Source organism: Caenorhabditis remanei, chromosome X, assembly GCF_010183535.1.
Source record: "Caenorhabditis remanei strain PX506 chromosome X, whole genome shotgun sequence".
Taxonomy (NCBI): domain Eukaryota; kingdom Metazoa; phylum Nematoda; class Chromadorea; order Rhabditida; family Rhabditidae; genus Caenorhabditis; species Caenorhabditis remanei.
Window position 1 is genome coordinate 18,774,070 of NC_071333.1, and position 18,842 is coordinate 18,792,911.

The following is an 18,842-nucleotide window of genomic DNA, read 5'->3' on the forward strand; positions in this document are numbered from 1 at the left end:
TTGTTCCAAAAATTGAGGAAACCAACAGATCTATTACGAAAAAGTGACTTGAAATATGAGATTCTAATCTAATTTTAGCAAAAACTTCTTTTTTTTACTAACGATGATTTATATAAGTATTTTCTTTCGAAAACAGAAGACAAAACTTCTTCAGCTTGAGGTTAGCAAGTTCACAAGTGCAAAAAGTTTTTAAAGCCAAAATTTGTTTCAATTATCGCGTTTATGTAAACTTTGAGCCGATTCCACCATAAAACTTAAATAAAGAACGTTCTTCGTAGTTATAACTAATACGATTTTGAAATAAACATGTATAGCTTGAATTACTGGTAGAGTTTATTCATGTTGAACTCAAATACCCAATTAGTGCATGTCCACTTCGTTCACCCTGCATTACATTCGGAATCCTAATTGTGCTTCAATTTGAAATCTCTTTCTTTCTTATGATGAAAGTGCTAGAAAAAACGCTCAAAAACAGAAAAAATAGATAGAACTCATCAAAATCCACCTATTTATCAGATGGCCGAGTTTTTCCACTTGCGGCCTAGAAACCCAAATTTTAAGAAAACTAGTTCCCGAAGTAAAAAAAAGTCAGTTACGGCTGATTTTGATGATTTCAGACTTGGAAATGTATAAAAAGCGTTGCAAAAAGGTCAAATTTGATTCATGGCCGATTTTTTCCACTCGCGGCGTAGAAACTCAATATTTTGGAAACACTAGCTCCCGAATTCGAAAAACTCGGTTATTTTGATCTTATCTTCTATTTTATTATTCCATGTGTCTTTTTTGATTTACCTACATGTTTCCCTTCAGTATAGTTTATTTTAATGCAACTCATCTCTGCATGTTGTCGTTTTGTCAAATTATGACTTTGCTCGAAAATGCTTCATCTATTCCAACCAATCACTTTTTTCTTTACAATCTTTCCCACTGCTGATTATTTAAAGTTACATCGAACATCTTGTAGATATTATCCCTCGGTCGCCATCCTTTGCTATGTCCAATAATCTGTGAAAAAAGTTTCAAAATTTACCACGTGTTAGTTTCACACGGACCTAACCACGCCCATTCACTCCCAAGAAATATTTTATCAATTATCTATTTTGTAGTGTCCAATGAAATCAATGAAAAGAAGAGTAAAGCAAATCCAAAAAGGATAGCCAATGTGTAAAAACGGGGGGTGTCTGGCTTTTTTGAGAGGAAATCGGGAATGAAAATGTAGGGAGGGAAGATAATTTCAAAATCTGTACCAGTGGTTCTGACGGGCCGGAAATAATTAAGAGACGAGGAAGAGAAAAGCGAGAAAAAATACAGCAACTTGAATTTAGAAAAAAAAGCAAAGCAAAAGTAATATTATGGAGAGAAAATTGAACATAGAATTGTACAAAACAAAAAAGGTTATAATAGTCAGACATCAGTCTTAAAGTCCCGACATCTCTTCATCAGCAGCCTGCACATTGGCCACATATGGATACTCCTCCTCCACGACACCTTCCTGGTACGGGCCGATCATCAAATTGCTTGGAATAAACATGTCAATTGGATCGAGACGAAGACTTTTTCTCTGTTGAAGAATCTCTCTCAAGTTCTCCTTCTTCTTGAAAGTCTCAATGTAAGCAACCATCCTGTTCTTATTTTTGAGGAAAAGACTGTCGAGCGAATTTTCCTCCTTTTCGAGCATCTCTTCGTTCTCCAACATTGTTTTTTCCTTGAATTCGAAGATTTCGACGTGTTGAGCTGGGCATGTGACATTTACAAAGTTATCCCAAGTTCTGCTTTTGAGCAATTGGGACTCCTGAAATTATGTTTGTTAGGTTAGTTTTTTTGTTTTCGGATTCCTTACTATATCCGTTGGCTCCATATCAAGTATGGACTCAATAGAATCAAGATGTTTCGAATGTCTGGAAACAATTCCATCCAATCTGACTTGCATATTGTATTCCAAGTACAGTTTGTAATTATTGAGAGAGCGGTTGACCAAAGTTTTGCCTTCAAACTGTAATTAATTTTATTTCCAGCAGTACTTCCTAAAAACCGGCTAACCGTGAAGATTTCCTCCATATTATTCTTCATACATTTCTCGGACAAGTGATCCATAAGCGTATCACATGACATGCAGGGCATCCATTTGACGAAACTTTCATCAACCACTGCAGAGAGATAGCGAATCTCGAGATTCTCCATTAACTTTGCAAACTCTTGGTGGACGTAATATTCGCTCGAGAGAAAATGGTAGTAGGCGGCGTTCTTCTGAAAATTAGTGTTTCTCATAGTTGTCAAGGCCCGGCCTGAAGGCTCGGCTTCAAAAAATTACCCTGTTTTTTCCAATTTTTAAAAAGAAATTTTTTCAATTTGACTTTCGCGCCAATTTGCCCGGGCCGGGTTTTGACAATTATGGTGTTTCTGCTATGTTGGAGTTGAAATTTCACTAACCACATGCTCGAGAGAATGACGTTTTTCCGCACAATCATCCAGATGCTTGAGGTACTCGATATTGGGGATCTGGGCAAGACAAATGTTGCATATGTGAAGCTCTGAAAGTATATGTGTTGATTGAAACAACTTTTTTGTTGATATATCAACCGTTTTGTGCCTTTCGAGCTTGCAAGATGTATGGTGCACGACCGTCTGTTTCAGTGGGGGCAAATCTGACCAAATTATCGAGATCTTCCTCTTCTGAAAATATAAATTGAGAGATTTATGATGCCTTCAACAGTACCATGATTATTAAATTCGAGATCGAATAAATCCATGGGTCCATTTTCGAAGCGACGAACAAATCCGTGTCCGTTTCTACCGTGATGATTTGCCCTGCGATTTAATAACTCTTGGATGCGAATTCTTGCTGGATCTCTGTCCACATTTATCATTCTTCCGTGAAATGCATTCATGAATTCGATTCTTTCCAGTTCGAGCATTTGATGATGTTCATGACGATCATTTCGTGCCGGATTTCTGATTTCATTCATCATCACTTCGTTAAATTCATCCATTAGCTCTATTCTTTCCAAGTCAAGCATTGGATTATGTTCACGACGATTCGCCATGTTTGGCTGAAAAAATTAAGTCTTGGTGGAGCAACATGTTTAGTAATAATAGGCAGAAAATGTTTGATCACAACAACATTGTTTGATATAAACTTATCTATCAATAAAAACACTTCTACTGATAACGTTCTACTAGGTGTCAGAGATAAAAATTTGATTTCAGTATTTCTAATTATAAACTATTATTATATTAAATATATATTAAACCTTTAGATAGTTCAGGATAGCCCGAACCCAGCCCCAAAGGACACTGAGCATGGAGATGGTCACCACGTCGGCCGAACCGATCAACTGAAATGAAAACTGTTTTGAAAACGAAAGTGAGAAGCAGATAGATAGAAAGAGAGAGAAAACGTAGACAAGACGCAGAGAAACACGTATCAACTCTTATCTTCTTTTGTTTCCCTCCGCTCATGAAGCACACTCTTATCTTTCCGTTGGCATTCGTTCAACAGGTGCCGCGGAAAACCGGAGGAAAGAGTGTGGAAGTTGCGGAGACGAAGCACGAAAAAAGGAACAACGGAAGAGAAGAGAGGGGAACGGCGCGAGCGCTCTTGGCGAATGGGTGCTGCGTTCAAATGAAACGAAAAATAAGAGAGAAAGGAAGAAGGGCAATAAATGCGGAGGAGGCAAAGAGCATAAGAGAATCGGGGAGAACTGTGAATACGAGGTAGGGAAATTTGTAAGATTTGGAAGAGGGATTGGGAAAAGAGACAAAGAAAAAACAAATATGGAGCCAGGGATCTTTGTTTTTGAGAATTGAGAAAAGGCCTGGAGAAAGAACATGAGAAGGAATTTAAAAATTCGATAAAAAATGTACCTGTAATCCCAGAAGCAAAGTCGAGTTAGGATACTAAGATATTTGATATCTGCAGTGATCAGATACTGTTTCACATTATATGCATACTTGTCAAGGTCCGGCCCAAAAGCCCGTGTTCTTGAAATTTCTTTCTCGAAAAACTCAATTTTTTACTATTATTTTTAATTAGAAGGAATTTTTGAAAACTATCAAAAGTGTTCACATTTTCGATAAAAAATAAAAAAAAAATTTCAAAAAATTGAATCTTTTTTTGAAGCCGTGCCTATGGGCTTTCCCGGCGTTTTGTCGCCCGAGCGGCCCTTGACAATTATGAATATATATAAATATATATATATATATATATATATATATATATATATATATATATATATATATATATATATATATATATATATATATATATATATATATACCTATACCTCTATGACTTCTGTTTATTATATTTTCCTAATAAACGGAATAAACGGAGAAAGCAAAAATGACCTCATTAAGAGTGAAATCTCCGTTTCCCTCAACATCCAATTCTTCTTGTGCGTTTTCTCTTCTTTCCAGAAAGATTATATGAATGGATTACAAAATTGATCGGTGTGCCGATTCGGCGGCTGGCTTCCTCTTCTTCCAGTCGGACGAGAGTTCCAGGAGGGCCGAGCCGAGCCGGGCCTCGACAAGTAGGATTATATATATACCTATACCTCTATGACTCCTGTGTATTATATTTTTTTAATAAACGGAATAAACGGAGAAAACAAAAATGACCTCGCTACTCAACATATGAGTCTTTGCCATTCTGTTTGCGCGCGGAACAGAAAATGAGTAGAGGAGAGATGAGAAGAAAAATCAGAATTCGAAATGCATATGGGAGGGGACACGATTTGAAAAAAGAGAGAGTGCTCGTCGTTTTGTTAAGAGGCGGGTTCTATAGTTACGTGGGTAGTATGTGGTAGATAGATGTGGCGAGTGAGCGCTTCAGCTCATCGATTCGAAAAAGAAGGGCTTGGTTGCCAAGGGCACCGTGAAAGCAACTAAAGAGAAGAGAATCTGCAAAAACCATCATGTGATTGGAAAACAATGAAACAAAAACAAAAAATTAACGCTCAAACGCCACAGTATAGTATAGATAGAGATATGACTCAAAATTCACAAATAATTGTTTTTGTCAAAATATATATGTTTATCATACATAGAAAAAATATAAAATGAATTAAAAGAAAAAGCAACGCGGGATAGAGCAAGAGGAGCCAAGGGAATTACATTAATTATCAAAATATGTGATGGAGGAATAGTTGTGAAGAGGAAATGGAAATCAGAAATCAGGGAGGCTGATATACATACTTTACATAAAATAGAAAAGAGCAGAGAAGTATGATTTCGAGGAGTTATAGTTTTGGCCAGACAAATGTTGAATTTTACTTGTTTCAGTTGAAAAGGATAACTTTAAATTTTATTGGAGCATTGAGATCTTGAGTGTTGTTATCGGCCAGTCAAACATTTTCGGGTAGAAGAAATTCAGTAAACCTATTCATGCTCTTGCAGACTTTTCTAAAAATAAAGTTTAGTGTCGGTACAAAACTTGTTTCGAAACTAGTTTCGAAAAAAAACCGCAAGGTTCAAATTAAAATTACTGGACTTACATTAGAACCAGTATGATGGTAGTGAGAAGAGAATTATGACTTATGAAAAGGATAACATTCTGGAATTTTTGAATTTTGAAAATCCTGTATTGGTTTGTTTGAGTTAGCTGACATATATAGCTTTTGACAAAAATAGGTATCATAATCTGAAATGGTCAACATTAATTACTAAATTCCCAAATTATGCTGTTTTCAACTGAAACAAAAAATTCAACATTATTCTAACCGATACCATTGAAATTATAGTATGCAGTCTTGAGTATCAGAGTTAAATGACAAAGTTGTATTCATACAAATATCAGATCTTATCAGCCAGCTCCAAACGAGCCGCCGCCATCTCCTTGGCCAGAATCTTAACGTGTCGGTTGATGATCTTCTCGATCTCAACGAGTTTCTCCTTCTTGAACACTTCATTGTCCCTGTCGCACTTCTGGCCAGTACGTTCTGCGAGTCTCTCTCCTGCGCTCTCGTCATATGGCTCGTCTGGACGCTCTCGAAGCCATCTGGACTCAAACAAGTCAACCTTGTCTTCAATCCGCTCGTCCTTCAAGACTGCGAGGTAACTTTCGAAATGAGGCAGGATCTCAGAGTTGAAGGAGAGCAAGGCTTCTTTCTGAAAATGAATATACTGTAATACCTCTAATAGAGGCGCACCCGCTAGAAAGAATTTGGAGCATCCTATCTCGGCTATCTTTAAAGACATGAAACTTTTTTCAACTGAAAATATATTCTATGAATGTTGAGCTATATTTTATCATTAAAAAGCTTTTTGATATTTTCTTTGTGATCCGACATATAACGCATTTTATCAATTTTCAGGTGTCAAACTCACCTTGAATTGCTCCTCTTCTACAGTAAGCTCTCCTTCGTGACGCTCCAGAGTCTCACAAATCAAAAGTGCTTCTCCAGACTTCAGTGACGTTTTGTATCCTTCAAGAACATTCTTCCTGGCTTCGACCATAATTTTTTCAATGGCTTGGGATGAGAAACGACGAGAGTAGATGGCCTTGTCTCTCTGGAAAGATTATTTGTCGATTTTCCAGATTTTTCCACTATAAATCGTTCCCTAGAAGTTTGGATGACGTCTCATGACATAAGTGTTCAGTGTTCTTTCCCTACGCTGACTTTGATGATTTCTGTGACACGAATAAAGTTCTCTATACGATACTTTGGGTGTGCCGATAGACATTTCTCTCTTCTCATCAATCTTATCATTGAGATAAAAAGAAGTTTCAAGACGAAAACGCACGCTCTTTCTTTCTCTCTGATTGATAAACGACCTCGATGAATTTCGAAAAAAAGATAGCTCGATAAGACAGATAATAGGAAAGATAGAGAGAAAGAAATAGACAGTGTACTAATTATTCAGTTTTTGATCTTTTGACTTGTCTCACGTACCTTGAGAGGCGAGATCTTCCGTTTACGGGCACACTCGTTCATGTGATCTTCAATTCTGTTTGGACGACGTCTGCGATCACAGAACGGGCACTGGTAGTCTGAAATTTTTCAAATTACTATTTTGGATTGAATTTACAAGATTTCTGTATTCGAAACTCACTATCTTCCGAATAGAAGCACTCCTGGCGATGTCTCCATTCGAGAACTGGAACACCATGCCCGCAAACCAGACAGTTGAAAAGAGGCTCGTCGAATACCAACTTTCCATCAGTCTTACGGATTGGGAACGTATTTTTTGGGCTTTCCGTTTGAATCTCCGGTGATTTGTTCTCCTTTTCATCCGCCACAGCAAAATCATCGAGCTGCATTTGGCTCAGAAAAGAAGTGAGTGGATCAACCGACATTGTTCGACTGGAAAACGTAAAACAAGTTGAATGAATGAAAGTGAAAATCAGAAAGAAGCAAGAAAGTCAGAAGATTACAAAGATATTGAAATTTCTAGAGATTGGACTTTAGAAGTGTACATATGTACACATGATTAATTAGTCATGAATGAAAGTCAGAAGGAACAAAAAGTATGAATAATTTATGTAGACAGATTAAAATGAGAGAATTGTACAATTTTCAATTGTGGTATAAAACTTTTTCCATAGCTAACGGCGAGGTGAAAGTTTAAAACACATTTCGAAAAAAAACACTTCCTACTCCCCCGAATCGAAACAAAAGAGAACAAAAAGTCAACCCCTGCTCTTTACAACCACTATTAGAACGTTAGTCTAAATTTTTTTGAGGGGGGGGGTCAATCAAGAATTCAACAAAAGGAAAAAATGACGAAGGGCAAGAATAGAATCCTCTAGACAAAATAATTTAGAGTTATTCATTTTTTTGGATGTCATCTGAGAGAAAGGGCAGAAATTAAAAAAAAGTTTTCAAGAGAGAGCTCTAAATTGGTAAGAAGTCCTCCGAAATGAAAACGGAAATGCAATGAAATGGATGGTGCAAGTTTTTGGTGGTAGTGGGAGGTGGTAGTGGGAGGAGAAGAAGCAGAAAACTGAGGAAGAATATATTGCTTCTAATTTTTCGTGTTCGAGAGCGTCGGACGGCGTCATTCTTCACTTTTTCTTTCGATTTCGTTTTTGGATCCCATGACTAACTCAAAGGATGTAAAGGTTACGAGCCAAGTTGACGTGTCTTATAAATTATTTTGAGAAGAATGCGCCAAACTGATGTCAAATACCGAAATTTGTAGATATAAAAAATCGGCACGCTGAATAGAGGATAAGAATCATAATGTGTGAGCAAGATGTATATTATGTATGGGTTCGACAAAAATAGTAAAAAGTGATGAGAGTCTGATTCAGAGAGCGAGAGAAGGGTACTGACACCATAAAATTAGAAAAGAATGAGGTCTACTCACTGCTAGTCATCATATAACAAGAAAAGTGCAACCGATGATTATGTGCTTTGACGTGTTGACATCCACAATTGAGAATTATGATATTAAAAGTACATATTTCGGAAGAAAGATATTCTAGGAAAGTTTCAACGAAAATTCTAATTTGATTTCTTTTCTGCCAGGGAAGGGCAAAAAAACTCTTCAATCCCACTGGAGACTTGCTCAAAAGCATTTGATTAATTTCCGGCGAGGTTGAGCAACGTGACTTTCATTTATTTCTGTTTCTTAAAAAGGTGGAAGGAAAAATTGTAATGTACTTCAAACAGAGTACTTCAGAATTGTATAGATGTCTGTCTGGTGCTGGAATTGTCTGACTTTTTGGGTTTTTTTAGGTTGATTTATTGTTTTCTGTTTTCTAGATAATTCTCTGAGGACGACAACCACCAAATATTTATTTACAGATAGAAGCAATGAAAAAAGTGGAAAAATAGGGCTATGTTTTCAGATAGGTTATTATTAATGAATCAGAAACTGAAATTATGACAACAGAGTGTACTTGATTTAAGAAATTGTGTCTAGAAAGTGATGTTTTGAAAATCTGCCTATTAAAACACTTTTTCTCAGGCTCCGCCTAAAAGGTACCGTAGTCTTCGAGTTCCCAGTTTATGACTTCGAAAAAATTTTTGAGAAACATTAAAACACTCCAATTATATCATTTTATGAAAGGTAATTGATATATTTCATTTTCAAAAAAAAAATTATCTTGAGTTCACAAGCCCCCAACGATCAAATGAAATTGGACACCCATAAACAAAATAGCTTGCTCAAATTCGTTTTGTTTTCATAAACCCGCTGATTCTTATGATTCTTTTTTTCCAGTACCTCGTAAAACCATCATTTTATTTTCCAAACTAAAAATTCCTGTTTTGAGTCCAAGTTCTCCGTGATAGTTTCACTTCACACTTCCCATACATTTGAATATTTTTACATCTATACGAATATTTTGCGAATTGCTTAAAATATTCAATGTTAATGCTGTCCCGAAAAGTGGTTGTCGAAGTTAATCGCAGCCAATTCTCCCAATTCGTCCAATGTTTTTTCGCAGCGGTAATCTTTTGAAACATTGTGTCTCTTCTCGTCTCCCCATCTTCAATGTCATTCATGTTCTTGCACTTTTTGGATTGACGTGTAGATAAGGATTCGTTTCATCGATCACTATCAATCTTATCAGCGACCATCGTTTTCGAAAACGTCTTGCAATGCACCTTCACGGTAGAAGACTAGCGATAACTATTGCAAACGCAAGTATTGAAGAGAATAGAAAAAGTTTCACCAGTCGTCACATCAGGAAGCACAATTCCAGGAAGCACAATTGTTTACACTTTGGGTTTCAGAAAAGATGTTTATATTTTAAATTTCGAAGATCCCCACATTGCTCCTTCAAATCCTGCTGAGCTGTGGATAATAATGCACATCTACAAAACTCAGATTTTATCAGAATCCGCTTATTATTGATACGAATGAAAATCATTGTATATCAAATTTGTAGTTGATACGAGCTAGTATTAGAAACACAATTTTTTGGTCTCCAATTCACAAAACCAGCAGATATCAATTTGTCGGTCTTTCCAAGTAAGTTGGTTCCTGGCAGACTTAAATCGGCATGGTCTTCCCGGGCACAAAAATGTGAAATTTTTGAAAATTTTCTTTGCAAAAAAGTCATATTTTCGACATTTTTTCAACTAAAATCAATCGTACCTAGTGTTTTTGACTTTTTTTAATATGAATTATGAAAAAAATTGTGCCCAGTTTTTGACTCCGGGCCGGGCCGATATTTTGCCGATATTTCGATATATTCCCTTCTGAACGTCCTCTGTTTTTTGTTTCTCCAGTTTCTGAACTTTTCAATTAACGTTATGCCTTCACAAAACCAAACACCCTTCCAAAACCAATTCCATCCTAAGTGGCAGTTTTTCATTTCGGACAAAAGTGATTTCTCGAACTTTTACAACCGCCGCCATCACTTCTAGCAATTTTTCAAGTTTTCCAATCTTCCATCTCTTGGTTTTTTTTCTTCACCTCCTCCTTTTTCTCTTCTTATTCCTTCTCTCTTACCTCTCTTCTCAAATTATCGAGAAACTTCTTCGCATCTTCTTCGTCTAAGCGAATTGAATTGCGAAACCGGTTTTCGCGTTCTCTTCAACTTCTAGTGAGAAGAAAAAAGTAGAAGAAGGCGTTAGAGAAGAAGGAAGAAGGAAAAAAAAAGAGAGAAGAAGAACAATGAACGATAAAAACGTCGCGACCAAAGGGGGAGGGAGGGCCGACGTTGATCGACGGGGGGAGAGAGGTGGGCGGTGACTGACCCATCTTTTTTTGGGCTGACAGCGCAAACCGACTAGGCATACACCTATTCGCATACACAGTTCTACTTGCGTCGGCAGCGAGTGTGTGCGCCGAGTGTGCGGGATTCACAACTATGTCGATGTATGGTTTCTCACCTTGCCATTGGTCTTTAAGAAGTAATGGACTTGAACCTTTTATTAGTCGGTACTGTAGAATGTAGACCATAGCAGTTCTAGGATAACGTTGGCGCTGAAAGTTTTTTTTGAATTTAGAATTTTCGCCCCTTTTCCTCGACTATAGATTGAATCACGCCATTGTTTATAAGAAACAAAAAGCGTTGATAAAATAAAACAATTTCCAATCGATAGGCGCCCTGGTCGTGATGAAAGTTGCAGCGCCAACACTTCCTTTTTTTCTCCGCCACTAAGGGAGCACGCGGTTCAACTTCATACTATTATTATTATTCTATATATAAGGTAAGTTTCAAAAAAAAAGCCGAGTGAGACTGAAGAGAGCATTCTGTTGACAGTTCGATTCCGAACTCCTACTGTCATGGAGGCGCTCTCTTCAGGTGATCTCTGGCTAGTTTTTCTTTGTTTTTCTTTTTCAGGTTTATGATTCAGGTGTTAGTGAAATGGAGTCGAATGATGTGGAGATGCTAATTATTTTTTCAGAATTTTTGTTTGTTGTCAAAAATGTTGGAGAAGTAACTGATAACAAGGAAACAAAAAGTACTATTGGAGTGGAAACATCGTTTTTGATTAAATGAAAAATTTTATAAAGAAAACAGGTTGACGTTGAAAACAAAAACAATACGATGTACATGGTGATATTGATTACACAGATTTCGGGTTATAATGTTTTGAAACTTTGAATCAAAGGAGTTTTCGTTTTTGAAAGAAGAAAGAAGAATAGTGTGGTTTGACAACGAAGAATCAAAAATTTTATTAAATTTTGTTCTTTAAATTAGATTGATAACATTTTCCAATAGTTCGGCATGGCAAAAAAGAAACTTTTGACTTTCCAGATTGATTTTTTTGATTGAAAGAACAATATTTCTCTGGAAAGTTTTTTTCTTACACATGCTGACAAAGAGGGAACTCACAATAGTGAATCTTGAGAACAGCTGTAATCATATACATTTTCTGTTTACACCGACGTAACAGCTTTGAGTGGAACTAGCTTCAAGTTGTAAAGCTTTTGAAAAAAACCTAGTCATTTCTAGTAGACCTGTTTTTCCTGTCTGAACTAATACTACTGCCGTCGTTTTTATCGGTTATCAGGAAATTTGAACAAAGATACCAGTGAGATTCTAATAGACTTTCAAGAGTTATAAATAAGGCCTAGCTACACGTGGTTTGTCTTTTGAGATCACCATCAAAAAAGTTGAATATTTCCAGGAATATCAATCATCATTTTCTTGAGTTCATTTTCCGATTGAATAACAATTATAGGCTTAGATATAATGTGCGCGATTATGCATATCGTCTATCATTATGTCTGCCGCTGTCTAAATCTCGGAAGGTAATTACGAGATTAGATCTCCATCCGCTATTGTGCGCTGCTTTACCTGATAGAAATCTGACCTCCGCGTTTTTCAAAAAGTTGAGAATTACTAATTTCGTTTTGAAAGTTGTAAATGTTTGAATGGTAAATGAATTGAGGAATAACTTGTCATGAAGTGAATTATTTTTGAAATATACTTTTTTATAATAAAATAAAATTAGAAAAGGATACTTTGAGATCAAAAGTGTTATAACGTAGAAATTTTTAGGAATCATTTTCCGTTGTCTCCCAACTTTCAGTTGTCTTTTTCTTCTCAGCAAATCCTCCAGTTTCAATCGAACTCCCAAGTTTTTGGGATGGTCTATTCGATTTCAACAGAACTTCGAATAACATCTTCTCCAGTCTAAAAACAACACCATTAAAATTTCCAAATTCTCAGTCACTTACTTGAGTGTGGAGATTTCAAACAAACAGCTCCAGAAAAATGCAAGGATGTATGCAAGAAAAGTGGCGGGTAATGAGATGTGAGTGAACTAAAAATGGGAAAAAAATTGAGGGTTTTGTTTGTTTTTGTCCAATTACTTCTGATCTCATCAAGTACACTCGTCAATTTTTTTTTTTTTCAAAATACCTTATTTCTATTTAGGCTCATAATATTGTGTACGCCATTATGCACATAGTCATTTTCTATTCCCGCAGTCTTCCTATTGACGGATGACATTTACGAGATTATATCTGTATTAGCATTCACTACTATTATGACGTTTCTCTTTTTTTTTAGTCTCAATTTAAAATAGCTGTTGTACATAAAAGTTGCTCAATCGGAGTAATCACTTCAATAATATTTGAAAAATACCCACTCACCACTTCCCATGCCGAATAATAGTGCAGTGTCCCACTTATATTGTGATAATAGAAAAGAACCATCCAGTGAACAATATAGGCACAGTACGACAGCCTTCCAAACGGTTGCCAGATAGGATGAGACATGAAATTGTTAACAGGTCCTCCCCATCCCATATGGTTGGCAGCTATCACCCAACACAAGAAAATCGCCCATCCAAGACGGTGAAAGTTATAAAATGATGCTCTAGTGAAAACACTCCAATGAGATCCCTTGTCATAATCGTAATTTCCAAATATACAAAATCCAGCTATCACAAAAGCAAGGGCCCATCCACCAAGAGCCAATGCCCAGTTTAATTTTATCCTCCTATTTCCATATTTAGCAATAAGATATCCAGTGAATATTCCCACAAGATATGGTGGGCATCGAATCCAAGGTTTCGAGTAGATCACACTAAAGAAATGAGTGGCATCTCCATTTCCATAACTATCAGATGCCATATCATATTCATTGAACAATACGTAGGTTGTGATTATACTTCCAACACAAGCTGCAACAAGAAGTCCAGTTCCTGCGGCAAATGAAAAGTACAAGCCGATCAAAAATATAGGGGACAAAATATATAGTTGAGTGTCGGCTGCCAGATACCATGTTGGTCCGTAACACGTATTATTGTTATTATTGGAGGGGTCACCAAAATTGTTGATGTAGAGAAGATTCTGCCACCAATTCATTTTGCAAGCATTTGATTCGGCTACGAGATCATCTGAAATAAAATTGACCAGTTGCAATAAAGATCCTATAGTACCGGCCAAAAATATACATATCATATTTTGTATTTTTTAGTTGAAAATATCCAATATTGAGTGTGTGCCATAGTAAAACAGTAGAACTCCGTTTTTGTAGTTATCACTTTTTTTGTACGGGCACGCCTAGAGAGTTACAGTATTTTGAAGTGGACAGCTCGAAAATTGCACTATTTCGCAATGAAATTGGTTTATTTGAGAGGGAAATTACTTTGTCGTGATGTAACTTGCTAGGGAGCACAAAAAAGTTGTCAACTAAAAAAAAATTCTGCTCTTGGTCTGTTTGATCCATTAAAAGTTATTTTGTGGGAACGTTAGTTTTACTATGACACACTCTCGAAGTTGGCGTTTTCAACTGAAAAAGGCAGAATATCATAGATTTGTTGCCGGTACTGTACATATCATAGTTGTCCGGAATCCGGATTCCGGAAATTCCGGATTCCGGAATTCCGGGTTTTTTTTGACATTCCGGTTCCGGTTCCGGATTCCGGAAAATGAAAATGTTCATTCCGGTTCCGGATTCCGGATTCCGGAAAGTGAAAATTTTCATTCCGATTCCGGATTCCGGATTCCGGTTTAAAAAAAAAAAATTCCGGAATTCTGAAGTTTAAATTTTAAAAATTTTTTTGAGTTTAAAAGACAACTATAGTAATTCTTTTCCGGTTTTGGTCCTCAAAAGTAGTTTAAAACTTTATATATCATTAAAAACACTCGAAAAAATGACTTGGCCTTGCAAATTTATCGAATCATTCCGGATTCCGGATTCCGAAATTCCGGAATTCCGGGTTTTTTCGTCATTCCGGTTCCGGATTCCGGATTCCGGAAAATTTAAATTTTGATTCCGGTTCCGGATTCCGGATTCCGGTATTTGAAAAACTTCATTCCGGTTCCGGATTCCGGATTCCGGAAAATGAAAAATTTGATTCCGGTTCCGGATTCCGGATTCCGGTTTTTCGGAAAATGGCATTCCGTACAACTATGGTACATATATACAGTGACTTACTAAATGCAGAAGCTGAAAATGTTCCTTGAATATATGGAGCATAAATTGTGAAGAAACCAATGAAAAGCATAACTGGAGGTGTTAACCTGAGATATCTGTGCACGTAGAAGAGCACCCAGGTAATGGGATTCATTATCATTTTCTTGCTCGGCTTTGCTTTGAAAAACATGTAAGCCACAACGATTCCTGATAGCACAAAAAAAGTGTCCACTGATAAAAACGCGTTGAGAATCAAATGGTTCCAGAAGTGCTTTGGAAAGTTGATTATTGGTGATAATGTGTTGGATAGAATGATGTAAAGGTAAGAGTGACCAGTGACTACCCAAGTCATGGAGAATAAGCGGATACAGTCTAGGGACTTTATGAATCCTGGTTTTTGCTCCTTAACTGACAAGATGAGTTCTGCATTGGTCCAGAAAGAGAATGCAATGAAGATTTTCAGAAGAATGTTGTTTTCTTTGTCGCTTTTTACTCCGAACAATGTGTCACGGAAGTAATCAACAACGGTTGCAAGAAAAGCAATAGAAACCATCACAATTAGAAAGACTCTGTAATAAAAACCATTAAAAAGAGATAATGGAATTCAAATAAAAACTTACGAGTAACCCCAAAACGGTGCGTCTTTCTTCACATCATTCTTGACACAAAATGCTGAACACGCGGTGAATGGATATAAGGTGACTTGATTAAAAATGTTAATCATGTCTTGATGATCGCATGAGTAAGGTAGACAAACTGCAAGTCTTAATGGCAGAGAAGCAAGAGGGGAAGTCGAGTTGGAAGCTGAGCATGACACATTTTTCCCGGGTCTCAATACCAGGTAGCAGTAGTTGGTCTCATATTTGACACCACTGATACGTTGACATTCTTGGTATGACCCGTCGTACAATGTTGTTAACTCAAGCATCCCTGGCACAGGAATCTGCCCGAATGCGTCGAGTTCTGTAGAGAAACATTTATGGAAATTTCTGGTTTAATCAAGAACTTACGTTCAATGGCATATAAATTTTCTTCTAGAAGCTTCAACTCCTTTGGTGTGCACTCTCGCTTTGTTAAGCAATGTTGGGAAATTGTCGCAAATAGTTGCAAGGATTGAAACCAAGTCTCCGTATCATTCATACATTGATTACTCAAATCATGAAGGGGTTTTGGTTGCAATATATCCTCTTTCCAACTTCCATTAGCCGAAATTGCAGTCACAATTAGTAGAAACTTTATTAATATACGAAAAATCGTCATTATGGTGGTGTAAAGTTAAACTACGCACATTTTCAATGCAGCATTTTATAGAAAACTTTTGATCTTCAATAGATAAGAAAATATCAGACTAGACTCGTTTTAAACAGATACAGAAGATGAAGTTTTGTTATCAGTTGATGAATTCGAGCAGCTTTTTCGGTGACTCAGAGTGTGGACAGTCCTTGAAGGGAAGTACGAAAATTTTGTAGCCTGACTGATAATTGTTTTTTGGTCAGTGAGTTGTCTTAGGTAAGTAATAGTTATACAGCTCTCGGTTAATTGCTGAAATATCCTATCTTGATATCAAATCTCTCAAAGATTTGAAAAAACAAGTTGATCTTTTTATTATTAACTTTTTTTCAATGAGTCATCAAATCAGAATTTGTGTTGCGAAACTCGAAATCGGTACACTCGGAAACCAACGATCGCGTTATCTCTATATGAATAATCATTTGCAAACAGAATGCATTGGAGATTCATTACGTATTTTTCTTGATTACCTTTTCAAGTGATGTCAAGTTTAAAATTTTTATTAACAACTCACTCTATTATGGCTTATTTCATTTTTTCTGTTTATCAGAAACATTTTTCTGATGAATCAGATACTTTGTATTCATTTCTGACCCAAGTGGCATAGGTATTGCAAAAAGTTACTCATAGAATGAACTTTAACGGACGAATGCTCCCTGAGCTTTTATTTTGGTGAGTCCTAACTTTTCAAGTTCCAAAAACGTCTGTAATTTGAAATCTGGAAAAAAAATTTGCATACTCATTTAACTTTATTCCGATCCATTGTTTTAGTGACAATCATAGAATCAATTATGACGTGGAGCCTTCATAGGCTGATTGCCGGAAGACCCTGGAGCTGCACGTCTTTTGTTCTTATCCTTTTTCGATTGATTTTCCCATTCTTGTAGAGTCTCCTGATTGGCTTTGACCACCTCAGCAACCTTCTTTTCAAAGTTTTCGTTTATTTCTTTAGTCTTCTTCTCGATCTTCTTTTTCATTCCATCCACAGCAGACACCTTTCGATACATCTCCACAACCAGACGGTACATACCGTACCCCTTATTCTGAGGTCTGTACTGACGATATCCTTGACCCACGGTTTGAGCGATCTGAATGAGATTAAATTTTTATTTATTTAGCTCTGAGAGTATTAATATTCCTCACAGTTTCTTCGGACACATTGGGAAGGAACTGCTCAGAGATGTTAGCTTGGCGTTCGCTCGCTAAACGACACTCTTCCTCAACGAATTTTTCCTCGGAGTCTCGCAAATGTTGAAAGATATCCTCAAGGAGTGGACGGCCACGGGTCTAAAATGAAACAGTAAGGTTTTCTTCGATTCTAATAGTTTTTACTCTCATCTCCGGCTCTCTCAGCTTGTAGAGGCACGAGCTTGGTTTGTGGTCGGCATTGACAACGCAGAAGCATGGGACGATAACTATAATTACATGGTTACAATCGAGAATGTAGAAGTAGAATTTCACGGTTACCTTGAGAAAGGATTGGTTCTCCCTCTTCAATCTTGACGTTGGAAAACTTCATGCTCTCCAAGAGATTGTCAAGATCGGTGATTTTTTTACGGTAGTGAATCTCATTAGTGTGGCACAACTTCTGTAAAGATTAACCGCATTGAACTAAACGATAATATTTGACTCATTTTGTTACTTACCCTTTCCTCGGAGAACGTTCCCCATCCTTCACAAACCTCGAAATGAGCATTCATTTCGGAGTACGTTATGTTCACCTCACAACCGGGACAATTGATTAAGAAATTCGGATTGTTCATGTTGACGTAAGTCGGATGGTTGAACGGTGAAGTTTAGTAAACTGGAATTGACAGATGGCGTATTTTAAAGAAAAGCAGTTTGTAAAGGAGAGCATCAAGATTGAGAATGTGACAGATGTCATGACTAATAAGTTGGTCAATATCATGATTTCAGAAAACACAATTAAAATTTTGGTTTATCTATTTATTGAAACGTAGGAGCAAGTCACTTACATGTTACATCAAGGTAAAGTTAAATATATTTATAATTTACGTCAAGAGCATAGGAGGACTTACATTAATACCAAATTTATCAGCAATAGATTTCTCAAGTGGTATTATAGAAATCTGAAAAAAATACAATCCTGGCCTAGAATTTGTCTACGTCATTCGCCTCTCATTCAGCTGGAAACGAGTGCTACCGTATTACATATTTTGAAAGAAACTGTGAAATTTATTTTATTTTTTTATTTTCAAGCGATGTTCTTATTTAATTTTCATCAATAGTCAACAAATACTGATTATTCTTTCATCGAAAAAAATTCAATAAATTTCAAGCTTCCTTGGAAACATTACGGTAGCACTTGTTTTCAGAATGACGTCATTTGCGTGGTAAAATATCATAATGCTGGAGCTGCTTCAGATTAGTGGAGCGTGTAGATTAGGGGAGTGGAGCGTAATGGGTTCTCGAAAGACCTCAAATCACACTATCTGACTCATTCTAAGATTTTATGGATACTTTGATAACCGATAACTATTGTCTACCGTACCCATATGAACAAAAGCGTATTCTGGTTGTCGAATTCTTTATTAGCTTTTGAATGAAGCCCTTCCTAGTTGGTAAAATGAAAATTCTGAGCAAAGTGTTCAAAGCTGCTAGAAAGAGCACGTTGAACTTTGTGAGCTCACAAAAAAGATTCATAGACTGGACAGAGAGTACATGTGCTACCCTACCAAAAAAGGGGAAGAAAGGGGAAGGAAGAATCAATAGGCAACAGAGGGCGCCACGCCTCCTCATTTGATAGAACTGGGTAATA

The 18,842-nt window shown here is 36.7% G+C and overlaps 4 protein-coding genes across 4 annotated transcripts; all 4 read right to left on the reverse strand.

The window, feature by feature from the left end:
• Window positions 1–1,417: 1,417 nt before the first annotated feature.
• On the reverse strand, window positions 1,418–3,044 carry GCK72_025788 (uncharacterized protein; the record flags this gene model as incomplete). The annotated part of the gene is made up of 6 exons (XM_053736482.1): window positions 1,418–1,792; window positions 1,841–1,993; window positions 2,041–2,247; window positions 2,431–2,531; window positions 2,581–2,673; window positions 2,717–3,044. 6 exons carry the CDS (start codon window positions 3,042–3,044, stop codon window positions 1,418–1,420), a joined length of 1,257 nt encoding a protein of 418 aa, XP_053580048.1.
• A 2,749-nt stretch (window positions 3,045–5,793) lies between these two features.
• GCK72_025789 (uncharacterized protein) lies at window positions 5,794–7,297 on the reverse strand (the record flags this gene model as incomplete). The annotated part of the gene is made up of 4 exons (XM_053736483.1): window positions 5,794–6,108; window positions 6,328–6,510; window positions 6,894–6,991; window positions 7,054–7,297. The coding sequence occupies 4 exons, from the start codon at window positions 7,295–7,297 to the stop codon at window positions 5,794–5,796; spliced, it is 840 nt and encodes a 279-aa protein (XP_053580049.1).
• Window positions 7,298–12,402: 5,105 nt separating this feature from the next.
• GCK72_025790 (uncharacterized protein) lies at window positions 12,403–16,033 on the reverse strand (the record flags this gene model as incomplete). Its single annotated transcript, XM_003105555.2, has 6 exons — window positions 12,403–12,541; window positions 12,586–12,671; window positions 13,003–13,751; window positions 14,795–15,342; window positions 15,394–15,736; window positions 15,784–16,033. The coding sequence occupies 6 exons, from the start codon at window positions 16,031–16,033 to the stop codon at window positions 12,403–12,405; spliced, it is 2,115 nt and encodes a 704-aa protein (XP_003105603.2).
• An 815-nt stretch (window positions 16,034–16,848) lies between these two features.
• GCK72_025791 (uncharacterized protein) lies at window positions 16,849–17,826 on the reverse strand (the record flags this gene model as incomplete). The annotated part of the gene is made up of 5 exons (XM_003105485.2): window positions 16,849–17,151; window positions 17,207–17,350; window positions 17,396–17,478; window positions 17,531–17,651; window positions 17,710–17,826. 5 exons carry the CDS (start codon window positions 17,824–17,826, stop codon window positions 16,849–16,851), a joined length of 768 nt encoding a protein of 255 aa, XP_003105533.2.
• Window positions 17,827–18,842: the final 1,016 nt, after the last annotated feature.